Source organism: Borostomias antarcticus (assembly GCF_949987555.1).
Source record: "Borostomias antarcticus genome assembly, chromosome: 25".
In the NCBI taxonomy this organism is placed as follows: Eukaryota; Metazoa; Chordata; class Actinopteri; order Stomiiformes; family Stomiidae; genus Borostomias; species Borostomias antarcticus.
In genome coordinates this window covers 7896693-7921371 of record NC_140258.1, presented here as the reverse complement: position 1 = coordinate 7921371, position 24679 = coordinate 7896693, and the positions used below count along the sequence as shown (strand labels likewise).

At 47.8% G+C, this 24679-nt stretch overlaps 1 protein-coding gene across 1 annotated transcript in view; it reads left to right on the top strand.

Moving 5' to 3' along the window:
• The window catches only part of adgra1b (adhesion G protein-coupled receptor A1b), a gene marked incomplete at both ends in the record, with an annotated part of 129235 nt that overhangs the window by 77340 nt on the left and 27216 nt on the right, over positions 1-24679 (top strand). Inside the window, 2 exon segments of the mRNA XM_084458778.1 lie at positions 15017-15224; positions 15697-15905. Of these exon segments, the coding sequence (XP_084314904.1) occupies positions 15017-15224; positions 15697-15905 (417 nt within the window).

The window sequence follows — 24679 nt, the reverse complement described above, 5'->3', positions numbered from 1 at the left end:
ACAGAGTACGCACCGAGCCACCGTGCTACCCACAAGCAATTTGGGGTTCAGTGTCTTGCCCAAGGACACTTCAACACACTGTCAGGAGCTGGGATTGAACCGGGGACCTTCCGATACCCAGCCGACTGCTCTACCTATTATTCTCCATGTCTATATTGAGACAAAATCAATTCGCTCAATGTCCCTGAACATTAGATTGCTGAATAGAGTAGGATACGCTCCCAACTGAATGGGAGTCAGTGGACGGTCAGGGTTGGTTTTTATAGAGTTCCTTCTCATAGATGAGTATTGAGGTTAGGTGCATTGTGGGTACAATTACTATTGTAGTCGTTATATTTCACATCATAGATCAGACGACTCTTATTTTGAGTAGTACCACTGAGAGCGGTAGTTTGATCATGTTGGATAGAATAGAGTATGGCTAGGTCATACAGTATACATGTGTCCAACCATGATAAAGTTAGTCATGCCGTGAGGTGGGGGGTCTGTGGGATTTGATTGTAGAAAGCAGATCTGTGCTCTTTACTGTGATCACTGATTGGATATGAACTTAGAGGCTTGCACTTCAGGCGCAATGATGATCTCTGAATAGTTCCACGTTCATTGGCCGCGAATCTGCTTTTAACATCTCACTCTAGATGGAACGAGCATCTCTCAGAACGAGAAACAGGGGGAATGAAACCCAGTGGTCAGAAGCTGTACAGTGTCATAGCACACTGAATCCTGTGATTTAGCAAACAGTCAGACATACAGTAAGCATAACTGCATCTGCTTCACGTTGCCAGGACACAAGCGGAAAACTGACTGGTGCACATTGCATCTTCGCCGGACAATTAAGGAGAGTCATTTGTGCTTTTTTCTGGATTTCCGGAGTTGAAAGAAAGTGCTCTGGCGCCCTTTTACTTTTCACACAGAGTTTAGAGCTCGAGGAGTTAAATACCATGCATATAAAATCAATAACACTTCAAACATTTCATATAGTGATATTCATGAAGAAACCTCACATTTCCACTCCTTCATTACCACAAAGGAACATGCCTCATGGGTGGGGGACAACGTGTTTATTGTTGCATCTGGCTTGTTTACTGTATTTTGGTACTGTAGTGTAATTGTTGGCCTATTTCTAGGACTCAAACTGGGGCAGGTGTTCCTGCCAGCAATGGGGGGTCTGGAGGCTCTCGTTCACAGTGTGTTCCCACACTCCACCCCCCCTTAGCCCAGCCAGCCTCACCACAGCCGGTTCAGGGTCAAGCACACGGAAGATTAATGATCCCTCTTGAAACGGGCGTTTACCAGCTGTAACGAAACAACCAGCAGAGTAAAATGGCCCCGTTTCATCTTCCGAGTTGACACACTGAATTAGTGTGGATCAGGATTAAACGATGCATCGGTGTAACGCTATCTCTGCCTCCAATTCCCATCATGCCCCCCTGTGACCCGCACTCACTCATGCTCATTCCACAAGCCAGGAAGAACTCCTGGTCCAGTCAAGAATCAGGAAGTAAAAAACTGCTTGCCCAATCAGTTAGGGGTGGGGTGTGACCAGCGGCCAATGACAAGTGCAAGTCAATAGGAGGATAGAGACGTGTCGCCGGCCCTCATCAGACGGGCTCCTCCAGGGGGCATTGATTGACATGGCATGTTTACACACGGTGGTCTGCGGCAGCACTCGCGGCCCCCAAGAGTGTGCTTGGCCTGGCTCACGAGCTCCAGCGTGAGTATGTGTGTGCATCTGTGTGTGTGTGTGAGTATATGCGTGCATGTGTGTGTGTGTGTGTGTGAGTATATGCGTGCATGTGTGTGTGTGTGAGTATATGCGTGCATGTGTGTGTGTGTGTGTGTATGTGTATGCATGTGTGTGTGTGTGTGTGTGAGTGAGTGTGTGTGTGTGTATGCGTGTGTGTTTGTGTGTGTATGTGTATGCATGTGTGTGCATGTGTGTGTGTGTGTGCGTGTGTGCTCTGGGGGAGCGCACAGCGTCAGTCAGTGTCTCATTCCCATCCCTCCCCAGGACCAGGGACAGAGGCGAGGCTGCTGGAGGAAGGTCATGGAGATAAGCTGGAATGGTGTTCAGCCCGGGAGATAGAGCGGCCGCAATTACCGCCACCGCGATGAAAGGCCCTTTAAATATCTGCCTGCCATCTGCCTGGCGGATAGAGGGAGGGCAGAGAAAGAGAGGTAGAGTTAGAGAGAGAGGTAGAGAGAGGTAGAGGTAGTAGGGAGTTAGTAGGGAGATTTTGTATTCAGTCCTAGCAGAGATGGGAAGCCAGTGTAGTGAATGAAGGATGGGTGTCATATTTCCACACCCTCATCGGGATCCTAACAGCGCTGTTCTGGATGTATTTGAGCTTTGGAGGTTGTGGCGCCAGCAGGGTTCTATTTCATAGTACGCACAAGAACCGCCCAACCACTTCCTGCTTGTAGGCTATCTTGAAACGTAGCTTCCTAGATTCATTAATGTTTTGCACTACCGTTACCGATAAAACACACCACCATGAAACTGCCTACCACACTCATTTCAAAGACCAGCCATCAAAGACCATTTCAAAACATCCAGCTAAATAATATAGGCTGCAATATAGCCCAGAGAAACGAACAGGATAGAAACGGCTGCACCGCTTAAAAATTACACAACAGCGCGACCAAACCAAGCGGACAATAAACAATCCGAAAAGCCAGATGAGAAAATAAAATGCTATAGCTAAATTCCTACCGATTTAAAGTTCAGTCTGCATCAAACTCTTGCAGAATGGCCTCTGGATCAATTCCAATATCATGATGTTCCAATATCAGGATGTTCATCAGTTCAAGTCCACTCAGTCGGTTGTCAGTCATCGTGTGTTCATCGTAGCGTTGCATCTCCCGGGGCTCATGACTTTGTAGCTGGCTGCTGCTACCTTCTGTCGTCGTTGTAACATTACCAGCAGTAGAAGCACTAACATGAGCAGACTCGCTAGTGCTGCTCTCGCCATAATCTTCAGTGCTTAGGATAGTTCGTTTTCTATTTTCAATCGCCTGAAAAATGTTCAACTACAATATTTTTGTGTGCTCATGTCTACTTATTTGCTTTCTAATCCACAAGATATCAGTAGCTACGCTAAATCCAACCTTAGCCAACGGCTGGGTCACGATTAGGCGCCAGATATGATCATCATTGATCATGCAATGATGTGAGATCAGATTCAAAGGTCTGGACGTAGGCTGTGTCAGTGCAACAGCAATCATTGGCCTTCAAATGTATGTGTCAAAGTAAGGGCTTGAGTGTTTGTTGGCTTAACTTTAGTCTCAGTATGCTCTCCTGTGAAATCTATCGCAATCCAAATATTTTGACATGTTTGGCATGACTTGGAAATAAGCATTTCCCTGACGCTTGTTTTCTCTGCTCTCTCGTAGGGCTATGTGCAAGTCATGCCAAACACCTACAAATATTCTGATTTCTATAAGTTTCTGATACTGGTAAGATTACACCATGTGCTTCCCATCTCAGAAAAGCACATTCATCAAAGTTTTCCAACGCATTTACAGGTGCCCCATTGACTTCCATTGTAGCCCAGTGAGAGCCTGCAGAAAAACTGCAGCTAGCTCAATACTTAAACGATCAGTGAAATTATGATCTCTATGTGTCAGGTTCATGGTAGACAGACCACAAATATGGCTAAATGTCCAAAACAGCACACTACCCCTTTAAGTTGTAGTTACAGAAAAAATGTTGTGCTGACCTAACTTTAAGACTATCGGGTTTGGTCTACTTAAAGCCCCATTATGTAGCAGTCCAGTTTTGTGCACTTTAGCGGCCCCTAAAGGCCACTAGAGCCATTACAACCGCAGTACGATTGTCATAAAACGCTGAGAGACGCATGTTACCCCTCTCACATGCATTTGTTGACAACTGACAAGCTGAGGAAAACGGAGTCTGCCAGCAAATTCCAAGAGGAAAGCTAAAGGTAAAGCAGAACGTTCATTTGAGAGAAAACGCGCGGCAACATCAACCTGGAAAATCTCCACAATGAGTCACGGGAAATTAGTAAAAGGAAATAGCATCTGGCGCGCGCACGCCGCATGGGGATGTGGTCTTTTCCGGGGATGCTATGTCATTTTAGACTATATTTATAACTATTTCCCCCCCAAACGAGCTCAAATGCTTTAAAAACAACAACAAAATAACCACAACAAAAAGACAAAGTGGTGATGAAAAGTGGGGGTTCAAAAGTACACTTTTTCACCTCCACGTTGAATAGTGGGGGTGCACCTGCAACGTTTGCTCTATAGCGCAGGTGCCAGTGCACACACACACACACACACACACACACGCACACACATACACACACACACACACACACACATACACACACACACCTCTGACTTGATCTCACCCCCGTAATCCAAGGGAAGGAGCAGTTTACGAGGTGAAATTTACATTTATACTGATATGGGAAGGGTCTGTCCCTGGAGCGCAACCAAAGCTAGACTGGTGCCAATTACCCCCCCCCCCCCGCCCCCCCCGGCTTTGCAGCTCTGTGCCTGTGAGCTGCTTGTTTGAAGAACGTGCCACTCTCATGGCCTCTGAGCTGTTTCTAGGGCCCTCTCTCTCTCTCTCTCTCTCTCTCTCTCTCTCTGTAAGTGGATGTGACTTGTGGTAGAAATGCTGCGCCCACTGTGTTGTTTTTTTGCTAGCTTTTTGAGCTGTCTCCTTTGATTCAGTCTAATCAGATCACCTTTGCTCAAGTTCCAATTAGAACCAACATGAGCATGATGGTTTGATTTATCCTTGGCTAAAGATCTCTGTCCCTCTGTCCCATATTACTGAAGTGTGTGTGTGTGTGTGTGTGTGTGTGTGTGTTGGTCCCCTCTGCCCCCTCCTCCTCATGGCAAAACTCCGGACGAGAAAACGTAAGTGAAACGCGTCCCTAAATATACTTCACCCAAACTGCTTTTGAAGCGTTTTCTTGATGATGAATGCAGCATCCTAATGTGAAATTACGACGCCAAATGAGAAATGTGCTCACTGGAGCGTGCCCAAAAAAAGCCTTTACCCCGTTCAAGATGGGCTCCGGCACCTTGCTTGTTTGGCCCCCGCTTGCGTGCGAGGCATGACTATGGCCTCCGGTCATTAACTTATCTATTAAAACCTGGATGCTGTGCGTGTGCGACGGTGGAGTGCCGGAGGTGTGTGGTGGGGTGGCGGAGGTGTGTGTGTGTGTGTGTGGTGGGGCACCTCCCAAGAAGACTAACGTCGTATGCTAATAATACAGATAGTAATGGGTTGTAACGGTGCCCATTTTCCCTGCGATAATTAACGAGGATGAAGGAAGCGTACGTGATGGCCATTCTAAAGGCCAAGGCATGGAACCCGGCAAGGGGCACTTATCCGGAAACTCCCCCAAGCCTTTATTAGCTGGGTTAGTTGAGCACTTCTGCATGCAATCATGTAGGCTGAGACAGACATGTCCATCACACTGTATCTAAGTCAGATTAACGAGGAATTGGTCAAGGATAAATACACCAGTGGTTGACTTAATGGAGTTTTTTGTTTCCAGGCTATACTGTGTTAATCCCCCTGTCCCCCAAGGGGAAATTGGTCTTCTGTTCATCTCTCGTGACATCGGTTGAGCATGACCAGTGCCCCTGGATGTTGTGAGCAAGCGTTGGGGTTAAGTGCCTTGCTCAAGGGCACAACAGTAAGCAGCCCTCCAGGCACCAGTTATTAAAATAAAAAATTAAAAAGCACAGGTGTCCCCATGAGTGATCAGCTAGAGCCCACTCACACACTCACACCGCCAATAGAGGTCTCATCGCAGTGGCATTACAACAGGGGCCGCCAGTGGCCCCACTGACCGGACCCTGTAATCTGGCGGAGGGGACAACTAGGTCAGCGGGGGGTCAGAGGAACACGGACAGAGAGCCAGATAGCGTCACCCTCCCCAGATGAATGAGAACAGCAGTGGGGGAGTGTAGAGACACTAGTGGGTATAAATCACACCTCGGGCTACACGCAGGCACACGTGCGCACGCACACACACACACACACACACACGTGATAATAATCTGCCCCCCGCTGAAACACGCCGGCGTTTAAACAGCACGACGAATAGATAAGAGAAGCGGGAGTCAAGCAGGACGGCCTTTATGTCGCAATCCTTCTTCGCCCAGTCTCGCTGCTTACACTCGGGACGAGATAAGGAGATTCTGTTTCAATGATTATGCTGATAGGCACGGCACTAGGAGCGGTGTGTGCGTGCGCGTCTGCGCGTGTTCGTATCCGCGCGCGCGTGCGTGAGTATGTGCGTGCACGAGCGTGTCTGGATACGGGTAATCGGGTGCGTGCGCGCGCGCGCGTCTCGGCGTGTGCATGTCTGTGTGTGTGTGTGCGTGAGTATGTCAGTGCGCGTGCGTGCATGACTGTGTTTGGATACGGGTGATTGGGCGTGCGCCAGTGGACTGTCCCAGAGCCTATAAGCCATGTCAGAGAGCTGAATCATTGACCACACGCCCCGGGAGGAAACAGGCAGGAAAATCAATCAACAAGGAAGTCAATCGCACCGTCACCTGATTCTCTTATACCCTCTTATACCGTCTTGTAAATACAGTCACAATCGCAAAGTGCTCTAACTAACAGATTGTAAAAGCCACAATGAGGCTGGAGGTCAGTGAGTTGTTTGCGGCAGTCATTTTCCTGCACTCTAATTACAATGTAAACAAATCCTTGGGGGATGGGCTCCCTTTGTGGCTCCCTGGACAGTCAATGGGCCTCGGTAATGCATCCCCTACTGGTTTTTTACGAGGCTGGACCTCCGCCAAGCCTCTCCAGGACTGGAAGGGTTTCCCAGTGTGCCTGCGCTGCCCGCTCATCCGATTGCCAATGTAGGCCAGTGGGCGGCTGCATACCGAGGGGATGAAACCAGGCCAGGGCCGCGCCGGGGGGGGGCGGAGAAACGCTCCGAGAGGCGTTGGCTCAGGCAAAGACGCGCTGTCGCATCGAACGCACCCTCGCCATCCTTCACGCAGCCCCCCAGGGGGGGGGGGGGGGAGGAGCACACCCGTCGCCGCTCGTTTCGCTCAGACCGCGAACTTTGACCTTGGCCGCCGGTCGCCGTCGCTGAGGCTTTTTTTCCTCCTCCCTCAGCTCTGCGGCGGCGCGAGGAACATAAGGGGGGGGGGATGGAGGATTGATGACCCTTTGCATTGCTTATGTCGCAGTCTGTCGTTGATCAGATTAGACGGCGAGCGGATCAGATCCCGGACTCCCAGGGGGAGGAGTCCTGACCAGAGACACATCTATCACATCGTCCTTCTCATCATGTCAACGCTATTATAGAAATAGCCCTCGTCATCATCATCCTCATCATCTTCATCATCATCAGCCATCTTTTCTCTATCTCCCCAGTCTCAGCATGCATATTAGCCAGGTCTATTGGCCTTTCTACCGATTTATACTGACGGGGGGGAGGGGCAGGGTTTGGGCATGGATGGACTGCTCATTGATCAGCGAGAGGGGGGGTAGCGGTGGGGGGGGGGGGGGGTATGGGGGGTAGGTATGAGGCAGAGCGACCGGGACCATGGTAATGCTTCATCGGATCGATTCACGGGATATGCGTTTGCGCCACAGGAGCACGGCCATAAATCCTGGACCGCAGCCTCGTCCCCCCCCGCTCCCCCGTGGCGGTCAGAGGCCCGGGCTACTGAACACGGTCGGCAGGCCCTCAGCGCGGCTCAGCAGAATACCAAGCAGCTGCCGGGCGGCCAGCGGTGCACTGGACCACGGAGAACGCAGTATGACTAAGTACACATTCGTTTAACTCGATCCATATCACTTTTTGTGGGATTACATGATTTTGATGACGTTTTTTTCCATTGAGATTCAAAGGGGCCAAATCATTAGAACCGTGATGTGATGTCTAGTCACGTTGCGCAACCAGGGCACCACTGTAAATGAGACCTTGGTCTCATTGGGTTTCCCTGGATGAATAGGCCTAAAGATCAAATAAATTAAAAAATACAAAATGAAAAACAATCCACATTTCTGACCAGTCCAGCTCAGTCATTCTCTTCCACGGGGTGAGGTATCACTTTTTATCTCATTTTTGTGGCTTGTGACTGTTGGAGAAGTGGAACGATGGAACCCTAAGATGAATGTCTTCCTCGCCTGGGAGTTAGTTTGTCATCATTGCCAGTGAGTTTATCACGGGATAGAGTGATAAAAATGGCCACGAAGCCATTACAGTTTTATTTGGTGCAGCCAAAGGATTAGTGGGAAGGAATTAATATGGTAACAGACGGCCGTAAATATAAAGCACTTTTCTCCCTCTGCAAGTCTCTCCCTCAATCGGTATAGGCCTGGGATTCAGCCTGGCAAAACCACAGCCATTTTAAGAGTTGAGTACAAATGAAAAAGGGAAACATCATTGAACACAACAACCCTCTCAGGGAGGTATTTATAGATTTGGTGGTCGGTTATTATGATTCCGTCACTCTTGGACTTATTCGTCATCTACCTTATTGTGAACATTTAGTTGTTAACTGAATTGCCTCTTATATTTACAGTCATTTTATCTTCCCATGGGTCAGGGTTTGTTTTAGGATTGATACACTCTGATGATTCTTATGTAACCTTAGGACACCTGTCTTAGTTGTGGGGAGTTCTCATGCGTACATGCCTTATCCACTGTGGCGGCCATATTATGTCACCTGTGCAAGTGGTGTGTGTGGTTTCCCACCCATGTGTGTCGATGTTTAAACTGTGTATTTGACCTGCGCGCATGCAAGCGCGTGCGTGTGTGTGTGACACACACGTGGGTTCATTCCAGAGGGGAGGATGAAATAACACGCAACACTGAATGGTCAATATACTGTTGCACTCAAACCCCTGCTCCTAATGGGCTAATATTCATGCAGAACCCTAACCCCCCTCATGGGGGCCTACTGTCCCTTCCTCCTGTCACCAGCGGCCCCCGGCTCATTCCCCCCTGAGGCTGATGACGCGCTGCAGGGCTTCAGCTGGAATCAGTCGGCTTGTCGCATCAGCAAACGCGGTGATGAAATCACAGAGGCCCCATCACAGCGTTTAGACGTGCAAGGAGGTCATTCATCTCCCGGGCGTTCGCTCCACGGCCTCATTGTTATTTGTCTTTGCGGCGCAGGCAGCCGAATCCCTCCACCTCTTTTGACATCTCCATTTATTTACATATGAGGCGTCGTGGGGGATGCAAAGTGAGGGATTGATGACCGGGTCCCCCCCCCCCCCCCACCCCCGCTCAGGGCTGGGGCCGTCGGGGAGTCGACCCCGCGTGGCGCCGTCTAGTTTTCCTTATCGCCCGGTCGTTCACCAGCACAGCCTGCACATCGTTAGCAGCTTTACACTGTGTGTGTGTGTGTGTGTGTTTTTTTTTCTTTACTCTGATGTATATTCTTTACTCTGATCTATTCTGCACCTTCTCGCTACTGTAATGCCCTCATTCCCCATCTCCAATGAAATTGTTAAGTCACACAGCTTCATGACCAGGTTACCATGGAGATACTTGAGGAGTGGTACAGTAGCTACAGTATAACTCCTTGCAGTCACATCATAAATTGGAAAAGGCTCCATGGGCCAACATGTCTCAATGGTTATTACTATAAACTAATACACTCCATACATCATGGGAAAGACCACTGATATGGATCTCAGAGCTGTGAATGTGTGTGTGTGTGTGTGTGTGTGTGTGTGTGTGTGTGTGTGTGTGTGTGTGTGTGTGTGTGTGTGTGTGTGTGTGTGCGTGTGTGCGCACTCCTCTTGCCTCCTGAATTGCCTCAGCTCTTGTGGGAAGCGGTTGGTGTTACAATCTATCTAAGACTGCTGCTGTGATCATCATTTCATTGGAATTAAATTGTTGAGTTCAACTGTTGTGGAGAACTCAACAGGCGTCATTGTGCTTCCAATTTAAAAGCATCTCATCCTGGAATTGCAGCCCCTTCAGTTGCTCAGACGACTCTGAATGTGGTCAAATGGGCTCAGTACGTCATATAAAAACATAAAACATAACATTAAAAAACACATCAAATAGTAACTCAACGGTGAGTCAGTGAGCACAGCCCAGATCTTGTTCATTTCACTTTCGGAGCCGAATCTCAAATTGCAATCAGCAAGCGTCATTGTTTTATCTCCCTCTCTGTCCCTTCAAATGAATATCTGCTTTAATCACATCGTCAAAGCACAATATGCTATCAGGGGAATGACTGTTGATGCTGCTTCTAAAGACTTGCATGAGTTGCTTGTGAAATGCCTTCCATTCAGTTATTCGTGCCAACTGAGACACTCTTTATGACTGAAGCAATACAATCTCTGACTGGCTGGTGAAATGGGAGGACCCATAAGTGAATCAGAGCGCCGCTAGCATATTAGCTTCATTGTATTGCTATCTTGTTGTTGTTTGTCCCTTGGACTGCAGCCCCCCCCTCACCACACACAAACAACAACAACAACAGTTTGAAGGTTAAAGACAATTTGAACAATGATGGAATACAGATGGACATCTTACTGAACAGAGAAAGAAGGAGGCTCTCCAATCAGTAGATTTGGCCTGGGGTGAATAGAGTCAGAATAGAGACAAACCCTGTGGCCTTATCCAAAGTTATGGCCTTCTTTCACCTTTCAGGTGGGGCCGGCCTGCAAAGCCACGTCGCCTGTGTGATGACGGCCAACTGTTGTCGCCCTGACGCCCTCCCGTAAATCCAATGTTGGAGACCCAGAGGCTGAGTGGAGAGGTGTGGGAGGTTCCACTGTTTTGGTAGTTAACACTTCGGGCGGCTTCCATGTGTCACACTGCAGTCAAATGAATTCATCCGGTTGTATTCTGTGAGCGAGTTAACCGGTGAATGAACAGTTATTGACGATCTTGATGTTTTATGTGAATTGATGAATAAATTAAAGGATGAGTGAATGGATAGATCGATAGAGAGCCTCAGGCATAGTCGCTGGCTCCCAGGCACTAGTATTAAGACTTTTTATCTGTCCTTTGTTTTGAAATGACTAAGTCTGTAAATGTAAGTAGCGTAAGCTACAGTTCTCCCAGTGGAAGCCTAGAAAGAGGCCTCTGGTCTGATGTTCTGTTTTTTTTCTGAACTCTCAGGAGAACCAGTCCCAGCTCTGACACCTCTATCATCCCCGTCATCTCACATTAGCTGGAAAGATGGTCTCAATTCACACAAGGTCGACTGAATATTAAGGCGTTGTTTTTTCCGGCTGCGCTGCCGCAATTACATATTCTGTTCACATCAAGAATCTCTCTTTGCAACAGCACATAGACACTGTGTAATGAGTTGATTGTTACTCTGAGCACAGTGTGTCACTAGTGCGCCCGTATTCTGGCTTTCTATTAGAGATCATATTTCTATTAGAGATCATATTTCTATTAGAGATCATATTTCTATTAGAGATCATATTCATTGAAGTCAGTGTTCCCTCCTTTCTGAGAGTCATTTTGTGTCACGTTGCTCTCGTTCAGAGTGGGCATGCTGGTGGAGGCGGTACGAGGGACTCGTGTGACAATTGAGGCAGCTTTCCGAGCCCCCGGACCTCCGCCAAACCCTGTCTGGGGGAAGTAGCTGGTTGGCATAGCAACCCTGTAGTCTGTTTTAATTTCTCACTGAGAGAAATGCTAACAACAATAATGTTGAGGAGAAATAAGCCGTTTAAGTCTCAACCGTGGCAATCATATTTAGAGATGTTTGTTTTACATCAGATACATATGTTTATTTAACATCAAATACCACTTGAATTACTACAGTTACGACTGCTAACAGCCGATATATTCAAAGCAGTTTCCATGAAAGGCAATTGTTAGTTCTTGCTCGGAAGCAAATTGATTTATGAATCAGTGAACTGTTTGTATGACAGGGCAAACAAGTACACGATTTCCAGGCACACAAACCGTTTTACTCACAATCACACGTCACTCTGTCAATGCGAAGATGAAAGATGGGCTTTATCTGGAGTGCATCTGTATCTCTTGTTGTCACACTGCCTTTGATGACCAATTAGATTTGGATATTTCTGCCAAAGATTACAAAGAATTATGCATATCCCCAGGCATGCAAGTCTGCAGTGCCGATCTATCAGGTCCCAACAAAGAAACGAAATCCCTCTCATCTGAGACCGTCATTTAGTGCAGAATTGAACGTTTGTCAGTTGTTGTGTTCACTGTTATGACCATACATCAGCTTTTGCGTCCCTTCCGTGGACATCACTACAACCAAATCACGCTGTGTTCTGCTAAAGCTTGCTGTGGCTTAGTTTAGACGTTGTTTTTTTATGTTTATGTGGCCCCTGGTTTAAACCCTATCGCAGATTTACCCATAATTCCTAATGGACCTGACAGCAGAGCCGCTGTTAAGAGTGGGCGCATTCTGATTCGCCCGGCGCCCTGGGGCGAGTCTGGAGTTGTGTGTGTTTGCCCCGCGGACTGTCTTGAGACTGCAATCTGCTGTGCTGATATTGTGCACCTTGCACCAAGGAGGTAGGCAAAAATGTGGGGGGAGGACAAGAGAGGAGAGGAGAGGAGAGGAGAGCAGAGCAGAGGAGAGGAGAGGACAAGAGAGGAGAGGAGAGGAGAGGAGAGCAGAGGAGAGGAGAGGAGAGGAGAGGAGAGGAGAGGAGAGGAGAGGAGAGGAGAGGAGAGGAGAGGAGAGGAGAGGAGAGGAGAGGAGAGGAGAGGAGAGGAGAGGAGAGGAGAGGAGAGGAGAGGAGAGGAGAGGAGAGGTCAGGGGCTCAGTCATGTAAACATGTAGGCACTGGGCAGCTCATCCCAGATGGACAGCCAACCTGGAGAGAAATAGGAAGTGACTGTTGACAATGGCCTGGATGCCCTCTGTGGTACAAAAAAACATGTTACTCGCCAAGGTAGGCTCTAGAGAGAGAGAGAGAGAGAGAGAGAGAGAGAGAGAGAGAGAGAGGAGGGTCAGAGAGAGTAGAATGAGAGAGAAGAGGAGGGACAGAGAGAGAGAGAGAGGTGTGTGATTATGGTTACTAAGGCTACAGCATGCCCCATCATCTGATGGGGGAGGGGCTCTGCGAAGGTCAGGTGGCGCCTCATACGTCTGTCTAAATTAGCCCTGAAGGGCGAGGTCCCCAGTGGGTTTGGGGTGGAAACGTACGCCTCCTTTAAAATGCAGGGAAAGAGCCGGCGTTTGGAGAACGAGGCTTTATGCATGCACAGAACATCCCCAGGGCCATAAACGTCTTAGATATGGCCTTTACACAGGAGGGAAGAGGAAGAAAGATGAAGAGAGAGGTGGCAAGGGAAGATAAGGAAGGAAGATGGGATTCCAGATGTGTGCCATGCGCTTTGAAAGGAAATGTGGTGACACGCCAGGTCACCGGGCCGTCCTGCGGTTGGCTCTCTGGACAGTCGTGCCAGTTGTGTCTGTCTCTTGTCCCGTCTGATGTCACGGCTCAAATCCTCCGGCGCTTTGCCCCCTGGATGCCTCCATCCTGTGGATTCTGGGAAACAGAGTGCTTGCTTAAGCCTTTCGTTAGGGAAAACAGTGGCACATAAATTTCAAGGCGGGGATTTGTTCTCCCTCTCTCTCTCTCTCTCTCTCTCTCTCTCTCTCCCTCTCTCTCTCTCTCCCTCCCTCTCTCTCTCTCTCTCCCTCTCTCTCTCTCTCTCTCTCTCTCCCTCTCTCTCGCTCTCTCTCCCTCTGCGGGATGAAAATCAATAGGCTTTCAAGTGTGAGTCAATGCAGAAACGAATAGCCTACAAACCCTGGTTATAAAGGAGCACAGGCCGCTTGCACACGGCAGCAGTAAAGAGAAGGAATCATGTCTAAGTACCCCCTCGACCCCCGTAACTTTATAGGGCCGTCCTCTGGGATGTCATGTAACGGTGGGGTGTCCAGAGACAACTTGGACTCCATCGGTTGGGTGGCACTTTGAACGAGAACAGTCAGGACACATCCCAGTTGCACTAAATCTATAAGTACAGGTGGAAAAGACAGTTGGCTTTAGCCTAGTGTAACCCATTTTGAAATTCACAGTGACTGCGATGCACGTATGGACGTCTTGTTTAATGTGGTTTAATGTCCTTATAAGGAACGCACTATACTACACGTTTACTGTTATAAGGGCACTTTGCGAGCATTCATCTAAGTCAGGAAGAATCCCTTCCCCTTGAGACAGAGTGCTGATCAGTCAGTCTCATTTGACATTCGTTATAGATCCCCAGCCCCAGGAACCTAGAAGTTTCCATGTTGTTAGTAGGCTACAGTACAGTACCTACAATTCCACTTATGGTTGTTACCGTGTTATTCCTTATCAGCCCACCGTTTACTAACTGGACACGAGTAGATGTCCAAATGGATAGATATGTAAAAGCCTATTATGCGTTTGAGCTATTTTCAGACTCTTGCAGAAATATGATATTTTTTTCTCGCACATATATGGACATACTTATTTCTATCAATATATGTATGACATATTGTAACATTTATTTTTGCAAAGTTACAGCCAACGTGGCGAAGCCTACCTGCCCTTTTAAGAGTAATTTGCTGACGCTGGCATTTTGAAACCCTTTTTATATGATTACATTTGACCTTAGAGAGGGCAGAGACGCTTGCGCTGGGTTTTAAGTGCAGTCAAACCTCCAAGCTCATGCGCGCAGAATAATGCGCCACGTATCTTGTCAAAGAAATAGGCCTTAATCCTTCAGAAGCTTAACACCGTATATATTTTCAGGGAAGTTCCATGGTGTTTATGGACTGTGAAAGGGAAGATAAAGTGAGGCCGGTTGTCTCTTTAAATCAAGCTGCAGTGTTGATGTGCCCTGGAGCTGAAATGGTAAGAGCCGTTCCCACCTCTCTGCGGCGCTTCAGACCTACAGAGTATGATACCCCGTCCCCCTGTTACTCGGGCTCCCGGGTCGCCTCTCATCCCCGAATGGGAAGCAATTTGTCACTCTTGCTCTTCTAAGAGTTAACATTTTCAGCATCTCTACCGAATGGCATTATTTAATTTTTATTTTGTCCTTTTTCATTCCATCCGCAGAACTCAGTGGCAGTCGCCTCAATCCATTTACCACTGGCTGGTACGCCTGTCCCCTCAGCGTTGCAATCTGTTGATAACTCGACTTGCAAGCTGCAGTTTATTGTCTTTCGAAATGGGAAACTCTTTCCTTGCACAGGGAATTCGTCAAATCTTGCAGATGACGGAAAACGTAGGAGCGTTTCAACACCAGTTGCTTTCACCAAATTAGGTAAGAGGACATCCATTTTCTCATCATGTCTATGATGTCAACGCTGTATGGGCTGTCGACAACACGGGACGCGTACATATCAAACCGTATTCGGAGTAATCTGCAGACATCGCCTATGAGTCACGTTTTCCTCCATTGGAATGACTCATGCCATTTTTCCTCGATAGTTACACATCGCATCATATTTGAATCCCTATATCAAGGCGTCCCGAATTGTATATGGCCGTACATATCAAATGATATCCCCTCGAAGGATATGTCCTGTAGTGGCATATTCCTGCATTTTCCAAACAAATTATCCAGCCTATATTTACGTAAACATGTCACGATACATATGATGGTAAAGTTCTGAATAACCACTGCACATTAAGTGTGTGTGTGCGTGCGTGCATGCGTGTGTGTGTGTGTCTGCTCGCCTGGCACTTAGACTTTCCGCCTGATTTCCTTAATTTTAAGTGTTGCTTTCTTGCAGATGGGTGCAGCCTCGGGAGCACCGTGCACTCCGTCACCATCGCCCTGAGGCACTTCGCGCTGGGTGTAGACCCCACCGCAGCCTACTGGGATTTTGACCTACTCGATGGGCACGGTGGCTGGCGGGCAGAGGGCTGCCACATAACCGGCTCCGCGGGCAACACGACCACCATTCATTGCACTCATCACAATAACTTTGCTGTGCTAATGGTGAGTACAGTTAGCGGTGTCATTCATTCCCCACCCCTCTCTCACTGGACCCAGTTGCCCCAGTCCTTTGAGCTGCTTGATGCTTATTATGTGTAAAATGCATCCTTTTCACAAAGGAATCTATGGTCACGTGTTTTACCAACCACTTTATGATATAAAGGACATTTAAAAGATTCATTTTTCCCACCCGCGCCGAGGAATGATTTTTTTTGCCATTATGCGCAATTGGACGTGGCATTACAATATTCGTTTTTCTTAATCTTGTGGAAATATTGTTATTGGTATTGCCGTGTGCCTCCCACGTACTCAGAGCTGCACGGCAACTGAAATCGAAGCGATGCTCAATAGAACGAGCGTCTTGTCAGTAGGCTATTCGCCTGCGAGCGCAAGTGGTGTACTAATTGGTTGCAACATTGCCCACTGAAACGTTCGAGTGTAAAGTATCGCCATCGTCAATCTAGCTCGTCCAAGTTGGTCTTAACGTCGCGGTGTGTGTATTTCCGAAAATTTCTCCCGTCGACGTCCCCTGTTAACATTGATTTCATGAGGATAATACCAACATCGCTATGGCATCGTATCGCTCTCTCGTTCCGTAGAGTCGCTGTGCCTATTAGTCCGCGTTTGGACGACCAGAAATCCTCCGGATGTTTACCGAAGAGTGGGATTCGCTAGACTGGGAGGTCAGTCCTTGCCTTGGTAGTGCATGAAAGTGGTGTGCTTGAAATGTCGCTGGCTGCGGAGTAAGCTTTTTCGCGTGCATATTTCATGACGCTGTTCAATTCCGTTGCTGTTCTTGTTGAGAAATAAGCCTGTGGAAAACCCCTAACAACGGAGTGCACTTGTATAGGCGAGAGAGAGGTAGATAGAGGTCTCTCAGAGCAAGCGGGTTGTGCATGGAATACCAATATGGTCAGCCGGAGCGCAGATGTCAGATTGCTATTGTGTGCGGCTGATCGAGGCAATGTATGTATTTAATGTCCAACCTGGTCAAGGGGAGACGCGCTTTCCGCTGCGCTTCACAGAGCGCAGTCATTGGGTACCTTGTGGCTGGCAAGACTAAAGGCAATTTAGTAAATGGACGTGACAACAGATTAATGAATAGCCTAACTTCGGGGCACGTCAAATAGAAGTGATGGCGGCGGTATGGGGGGGGGCAGCTCTACGGTCAAGTGAGAGAATACGCGGCTTTTTTTAATCCGGTTTCTGCGCGGAGATGATCGTGCGTTTGCTAATGCAGTCACCACACCCGCAGTATGTCTCTGCAGTGCCCGAGAAAAGGACCCTTATTTGCGGACTCGTGACATCACTCTCCTGTCCACTCTACCGCTGTTGCGCGGTGATCTTTCTTGGCTTCTGGCTCTGGAGCACTAAACCTGTTGCATAAGCTCTTCATGGCCGGCTGACAGGGTTCTTGTCATGATTAGCCTACAGGCTGCTATAGGGTGCTATGATATTCTCTTAATCTTGGCGTCTGTTATGAGCCGGTTCAAGGACCAAGCATATCCCCACAGCAATGGCTAGTAATAATAATCGTAAACCGGGCCTTGACTATGACGTGGAAAAACATCAACCGTAGAGCCTATATGTTTGAATGGATTCAAGAAACCTCAACAAGTTGAAAACATTCCCAAACATCTACTATCACCTTTCAGTGTAACACCACCCATGAGAATATGACATCTCGCTCTTGCTGGCCGCTTCTGTGATATCTGTGTCATTATCACCTAAATATAGGCTACAGTCAGCACCTTGAGGTTATCCACCTTGAGGATTTCGCACCACAGCCTCTATGAAACAGCCTCTGTTCTAGAATAGAAATTCTACATTCTGCAAGACTGTTGGGGGGTTAAACGAATCACCCTTATGATAGATAGATAGATAGATAGATAGATAGATAGATAGATAGATGGATAGATAGAGGGATGGATGGATAGATAGACAGAGAGAGAGAGAGAGAGAGAGAGAGAGAGAGAGACCCTGGGGAGAGACACCCTGCGATCTCCAGCCTCGATAGTATGGGCAGTTCTCATTCAGCGTTTAGGGAGCTTGTGTGGAGATGATTAGTCTTCAAATAGCGTGACAGACCAATGCAATCCCTGGGGATTGCTCTCAAGTTATTGTTTGGTATGTTCAAAGACGGTTTAATGAGATGCCTTTGACTTGGTTTAGAGGAATTCCTGTAATCTCTTGTCCTCACAGTATCTTATCAGTGCTAATCAGTTCCTCATTCCAGTCCTAGGCACTCAGCTAAAGGTTCCCAAACTTGCAATTTACTGTACTGTGATCAAAATAGTAGCCTTGTTTTCAGGGTGCATGACTGTTGATATAGAGTAGTGACAACTGTGCCCATTCCATTAAAGGCTAGAACATACCATCATACCAAATCTTTATAAATAGCTTATTCGAGCTAAGACAGCTTGCATCATAACTCTTAGAGCTGCTGAGTAACAGTGCTGTAGGCCTGCTGAGAAGTCCCCTAGAATGCCACTCTCCAGGTTTCAGCACCATGGACAGCTCCTGTCCCATTCCCTCCCATGCGTTAGCCTGGCCTGGCCTGGTATCGTCTGGCCTAGCCCCCTCCTCTGATAAGGCCTGTGTCTGTGGGGGGGTTCACTCATTTACAGCAATGCAGCCTGATCATTTGTCTTCATCACGGTGACAAGCCCCCCCTCTTCCCCTTAACCCCCCTGTATGTTTTTCTCTCTGTCCAAGACACCAGTGTTGTAGATAGGAGGGACGGAGGGGGGGGGGGGCAGTTTTCTGCGTCTGATTGCTCCCCTGCTCTGGCGTGTTTAACATGCACAAGCAGACCTTTTGAGAGGAGCGGAATGCGGGGGAAAGCTGGCTTTTGTCAGTATCCAATCATAACAAAGGCTCCAAAGCCGTAGGCCATAAACAGAGGAGCTATTCATATTACTATATGCCCTGTAGGGCAGGCTGGCTGTGAGATGCTGAGTGGACTCAGTGCAAAATAGATAGGCTTGTCCAGTAATGGTCCAGCATTACAATTAAAACACTGTCCAATGTCCAATGTACAATAGTCTATATATTTGCCTTGTGAAAGGAGAAATGTCCAAATATGTAGGGGAATTAGTTCACAATGGGAGTGAATATAGGATATGCATGTAATTGTGGATGAAGGAATCTCTGTTGGACATAAGATAGTTATCTTTATTGAGAATGTTTCAGATGCAGACACATTTGTGTGGACTGTCTTTGCCTCCTGGTCATGACTAAGCTGCTTATCTGTTGGTATCAGTGCTGAAGAATTATGCATGCTGTTTCCACATAAATACGCTCACACATACACACACACACACGCACGCACGCACACACACACACACACATATACACGCACGCACGCACGCAAGAACATATACACGCACACACACACGCATGCACAGACACACACACACACATACACGCACACACACGCACACACACACACATACACGCACACACACATACACGCACGCACACACGCATGCACGCACGCACGCACACACACACACACACACACACACACACATACACATATGTACACACATACTCCACTGGGTGACGCTCGGCTGATGGTGATGATTGGCCAGTTACCCTCGGTCACCTCTGACCCACGGGCCCGCCCACTGTTGTTTAAAACACGTCCGTGTGTGAAGGAACTGGGATCCTTTTTCATGTACTGGTACGTGTAGGCAAGCAGGCAGAGAGGGCAGGGAAAGGCCGCAACACCGACACACACACACACACACACACACACACACACACCTCCCTCAGTCTCTCACATATGTTTTCAAACATGTGCCGTATGTGTGAATCTGGTGATCAGGATTCTAAATGTGGAAGATGTTTTATTTGTTTTGACTCAGCAGTGGAGGGGTTGTGACCGGGTCTCTGCATGGAAAGAGTGAACCAGTGTTCCCAGCACTATTGTGCAAGTTCACACTTCATAGGAACTAGTTCAAAGTTCTCTTCACACATTTTAAAATGAACAAGTTCATAGTTCACAATTAAAAAATATGAACTAAGATCACTGATGCTTAAAGCGCTGCTATTATTCTTTCAATAGAGTCTCCTCTCATCCATCCATCCATCCCCAGCACCCAGTCATTATAGAATCATAGACAGCGATTACTTTATACGTTTTACTACTGAAAACGTGTCAGTAGTTTCCTATTATGCTGTGCAGCAAATGTATACTGTAGATGAATTGGTCATTTTATTTATGCTGCATGAGCCAAATAATTTTACAGCAGTTGAAAAACATTAAACACATTCATATGTTTTGTAAAGCCATTTTGGATCCTGTAACACAGGCAAGAATTGTAAGGAAAAGGACCCAGGCTGAGGGAGGGAACTAAGGTTGTGCTAGTCTGCTCTGAGTGCAATATTCGTCTGGATCAGAACTTATCTTTTTATAAAATTTGTTCAAATATTCATATGAATATGCAGCTATTAGTCATGTTGGTGACGTAAAACTGCGACACAGTCGTGTTGCCAGATTGGAAAAGTTCCTGGAAGGTTCCACAGTATCTGGCAACAATGATGAGCTTAGTTTTCTATTGCGGGAGCGGCGTTAACTCCCCTCTTTTAGCGCGTTCATGCTCAACACTGGTGGCCAGTGTGTTTCAGTGTTGGCTTAATGCTAGCACCACCTCTTTAGGAGTCTACTGGAGGTGTGGGAAACTCAGGATACAACTGCTAGTCTGACACTAGTCTGGCCTGAGCCTGACTATGGTGTGACCTGAGCCTGTGTTAATGAATTACTCTGGTGTGGTATGGGCCTGTGTTAATGAATCACAATGGTGTGACATAGGCCTGTGTTAATTAATCAGGGTGGTGTGTCATGGGCCTGTGGTAATGAATCACTGTGGTGTGACATAGGCCTGTGTTAATGAATCACTGGTGTGACCTGGGCCTGTGTTAATGAATCACTATGGTGTGACTTGGGCCTGTGTTAATGAATCACTATGGTGTGACTTGGGCCTGTGTTAATGAATCACTATGGTGTGACCCATGTTAATTAATCAATATGGTGTGACATGGGCTTGTGTTAATGAATCACTATGGTGTGATATGGCTCTGTGTTAATGAATAACTATGGTGTGACCTGTGTTAATGACTCAATATGGTGTGACCTATGTTAATGAATCACTATGGTGTGACCTGTGTTAATGAATCACTATGGTGTGACCTTAATTAACATTATGGTGGGACATGGGCCTGTGTTAATGAACCACTATGGTGTGACATGGGCCTGTGTTAATGAATCACTATGGTGTGACCTTAATTAACATTATGGTGTGACATGGGCTTGTGCTAATGACTCACTATGGTGTGATATGAGCCTGTGTTAATGAATCATTATGATGTGACTTTGGCCTTTGTTAATGAATCACAATGGTGTGACGTGTTAATGAATCACTATGCTGTGACATGGGCCTGTGTTAATGAATCCCTATTGTGTGACTGGTCGAGCTTGGCCAGGGCTCCTCCTCACTTCCTTATCAGATTGCAGCCGGCCAATCATTTGGTGTGTGTGATTCTGATTGTTTTCCTCATGAGTGATGAGTTCCAAACTAGTTCCAAACAGCACTGCTGACCACTCAGTCAAACAGTCAACAGCTTCTCCCTGGCTGCTGAAGTCAGCCAGTAGTCAGTATTTGGGTCCTCTTTTTACCCTGACACAACATATTGAATGTTGATACCCACCTCTATATTTCATCCTGACTTATTTGGGGTACAAATTGCATTAGATAACTACTTTATAATGCCACACTATTGTTATTTAAATGAATGTTGCTCCTCCGGTAAGTGTGGGAAACATTATAATAGTGCTGCTCCTAGCAGAAGGGAAGTCTTGGGGAAAAAGTGTGTGTGTGTATGTGTGTGTGTGTGTGTGTGTGTGTGTGTGTGTGTGTGTGTGTGTGTGTACGTGTGCGCGCGTGCGTGCTCGCACAGCAATCCAAACAAAGTTAATGGCCTATTCAATGGTTTCACAGTTTTGAAGTTTATATAAAAGGACTGAGTAATTGGCAGCTAAAGCAGCCAGCAGTTTTATGGAGAGCAAAGCTACATTGGCTTCAATTGTAAAGCTGTCCATGCTGACAGATATCATTTATGAATGATAATGATGCATATCATTTGGTTGTCAAAGCGGCAGTTGAGTTTAATTATTATTCTGATTTGATATTTTTGGAATACTTGCAATAACGTGGCTGTAAAGCTAGCTTGCTATTGATATGATTAAGGGCGGTGAGAGCTTCATGGTTAAATACATTTACCTCATCTCAATAACAAAGTCCTCATATTATGTTGTCCTATCTTTAAACAACAATCTCACAAGAGCTAATCTAGCCATATTAGAATCTCTCCCTGTCGCTTAATCAATAAATCAATCAATCAACCAATCAATCAAACAAACAGCCTCTATTTACATGTAGATAGCACATTACGTGAAAATGGATGCAACCCAAAGTGATTCTCAGATGGAATACAATAACTCTTGAATTATTATTATAAATTCCCCCTGTCAAAGTCTCTGGAAAGTGGGACAGGAGAAGGCATAGTAAGCGGCCCTCTCAGGGTACGGTACAGCCCAGTCCTCTCAGGGTACGGTACAGCCCGGTCCTCTCAGGTACGGTACAGCCCGGGACTCTCAGGGTACGGTACAGCCCGGGACTCTCAGGGTACGGTAAAGCCCGGTCCTCTCAGAGTACGGTAGGTCCTCTCAGGGTACGGTAGGTCCTCTCAGGGTACGGTAGGTCCTCTCAGGGTACGGTAGGTCCTCTCAGGGTACGGTACAGCCCGGTCCTCTCAGGGTACGGTACAGCCCAGTCCTCTCAGGGTACGGTACAGCCCAGTCCTCTCAGGGTACGGTACAGCCCGGTCCTCTCAGGTACGGTACAGCCCGGGACTCTCAGGGTACGGTAGGCCCTCTCAGGGTACGGTAGGTCCTCTCAGGGTACAGTAGGTCCTCTCAGGGTACGGTAGGTCCTCTCAGGGTACGGTACAGCCCGGTCCTCTCAGGGTACGGTAGGTCCTCTCAGGGTACGGTAGGTCCTCTCAGGGTACGGTAGGTTCTCTCAGGGTACGGTACAGCCCGGTCCTCTCAGGGTACGGTAGGTCCTCTCAGGGTACGGTAGGTCCTCTCAGGGTACGGTAGGTCCTCTCAGGGTACGGTAGGTCCTCTCAGGGTACGGTACAGCCCGGGACTCTTAAGTGAACCTGACAGCGCCTCCTTTGTACAATGCTGGCCAGTCTAGACAAATACATGTAGAGCTGACTTTCCCCCAATTAGGGGCCATGCATCGTACAGTGTGATCCAGGCCAGATCCAGGCTGGCCGTCCAGCTCAGTGTCAGCCTGTCAGTCCAGAGAAACTAGCCAAGCCACTGTTGCCCAGAATGCACCTCCTCCCCACCACAGACACCCCCACACACACCACCCCTCTCCCCCCTCCACGCTGTGCCGCAGCAGCTGCCAGGCCTGGAAAAGGGAGGATATCAGCGGCTGCGGGTCAGGGGTCACAATGGCTGTCATAAACAGTTGGCCCTCTGAACGGCGAGGGTAGGGCCCTCTGAACACGTCGCCCCCCCCCCCCTGCTTCAATCTCCTCCCCTGATTCCCAACAGTGTACGCCACATTGGCTTAACCTCTGAACTTTGGCCCGATGACCTCATCATCAGTGGACAAGGACAGTACTGGGTACTGCAGTTCTGTCTCGTCACTGTCCCCGAAACATGGGCTGCTGCTGCCGCTGCTGGATGCTGACTGGTAATTATAGGCCAGGTTATTGACGTGAAGAGGGCCCCTGTGCTCCCGGCGGAGCCGATAAGGACGACAGAAAATGAGACTCAGGAGAGGATTCCAAGGTGGCCGATGAACAGGGGAGGGACTTTATCTGTGGCGAGCTCTTATTAGGTAGCCTTTCATGTCTTCAAAGCCCGGTAGAATTTAAATATATAATTTTTCACGGTGGCATTTGGTTCTAGGGGTCTGTAAATGTGACTTTGGTTGAAGCCTTCGTATAATAAGATATGAAGGCTGCATCAGTGGGTCCATTAGTCTGAAGTAGCAAGGCGCTAGTTTGACACGGTGATATCGAGATCTGTTAACCGAGGGGTCCACACGCGGAAACTGGAATATGCTTTATAGCAGAACGTGTTTGAAAACCTTGGCAAAGGGCTATTCGTCAAGGTTGCTGGTTTGTGTGTGTCCGTGAGTGTGTGTTGCGCAGTGTTAGTGCGTGTTTACGCTGTCGCCGTAGTGTGTGTGTGTTTATGAGTCATGTTGCACATGAATATTTCTCTGGAGATTGGCCTCGACGCGACAGCGGTTTAACTTCCAACGCTCGATTCGCTCGCCAGACCCTGTTCCCAGCGGGTGAGCGATACGCTCCGGTATCAAAGGTGAAAACTAATCTGACCGGCGATATTCCCCCTCCGCCGTCCAGAAGCCACGCCCCCGCACGCCGCACAAATGTCCTAATGAGACACAAACATGGAAATGGGCGCCAGACGAGATGGAGTGCCCACTTAGCGCTTAAATGGCACCGACAGCAAAACAGTCAGCTGGCGAAATGGGATTGGCCAGGATGATGTCACACAATCCATAATCTTACATGGGAGGAGAGATTGGCCGGCTACGCGAGGGAAGTACAGGGGGAAGGAGATGGGAACAGGGGGGGAGGTCTGAGTCAGCCCTAGGTTCCGTAGGGGACTGGATAATGATATACCTTTCTCACTATCTGTCTCTCTCTCTCCTCCTGTTATATCA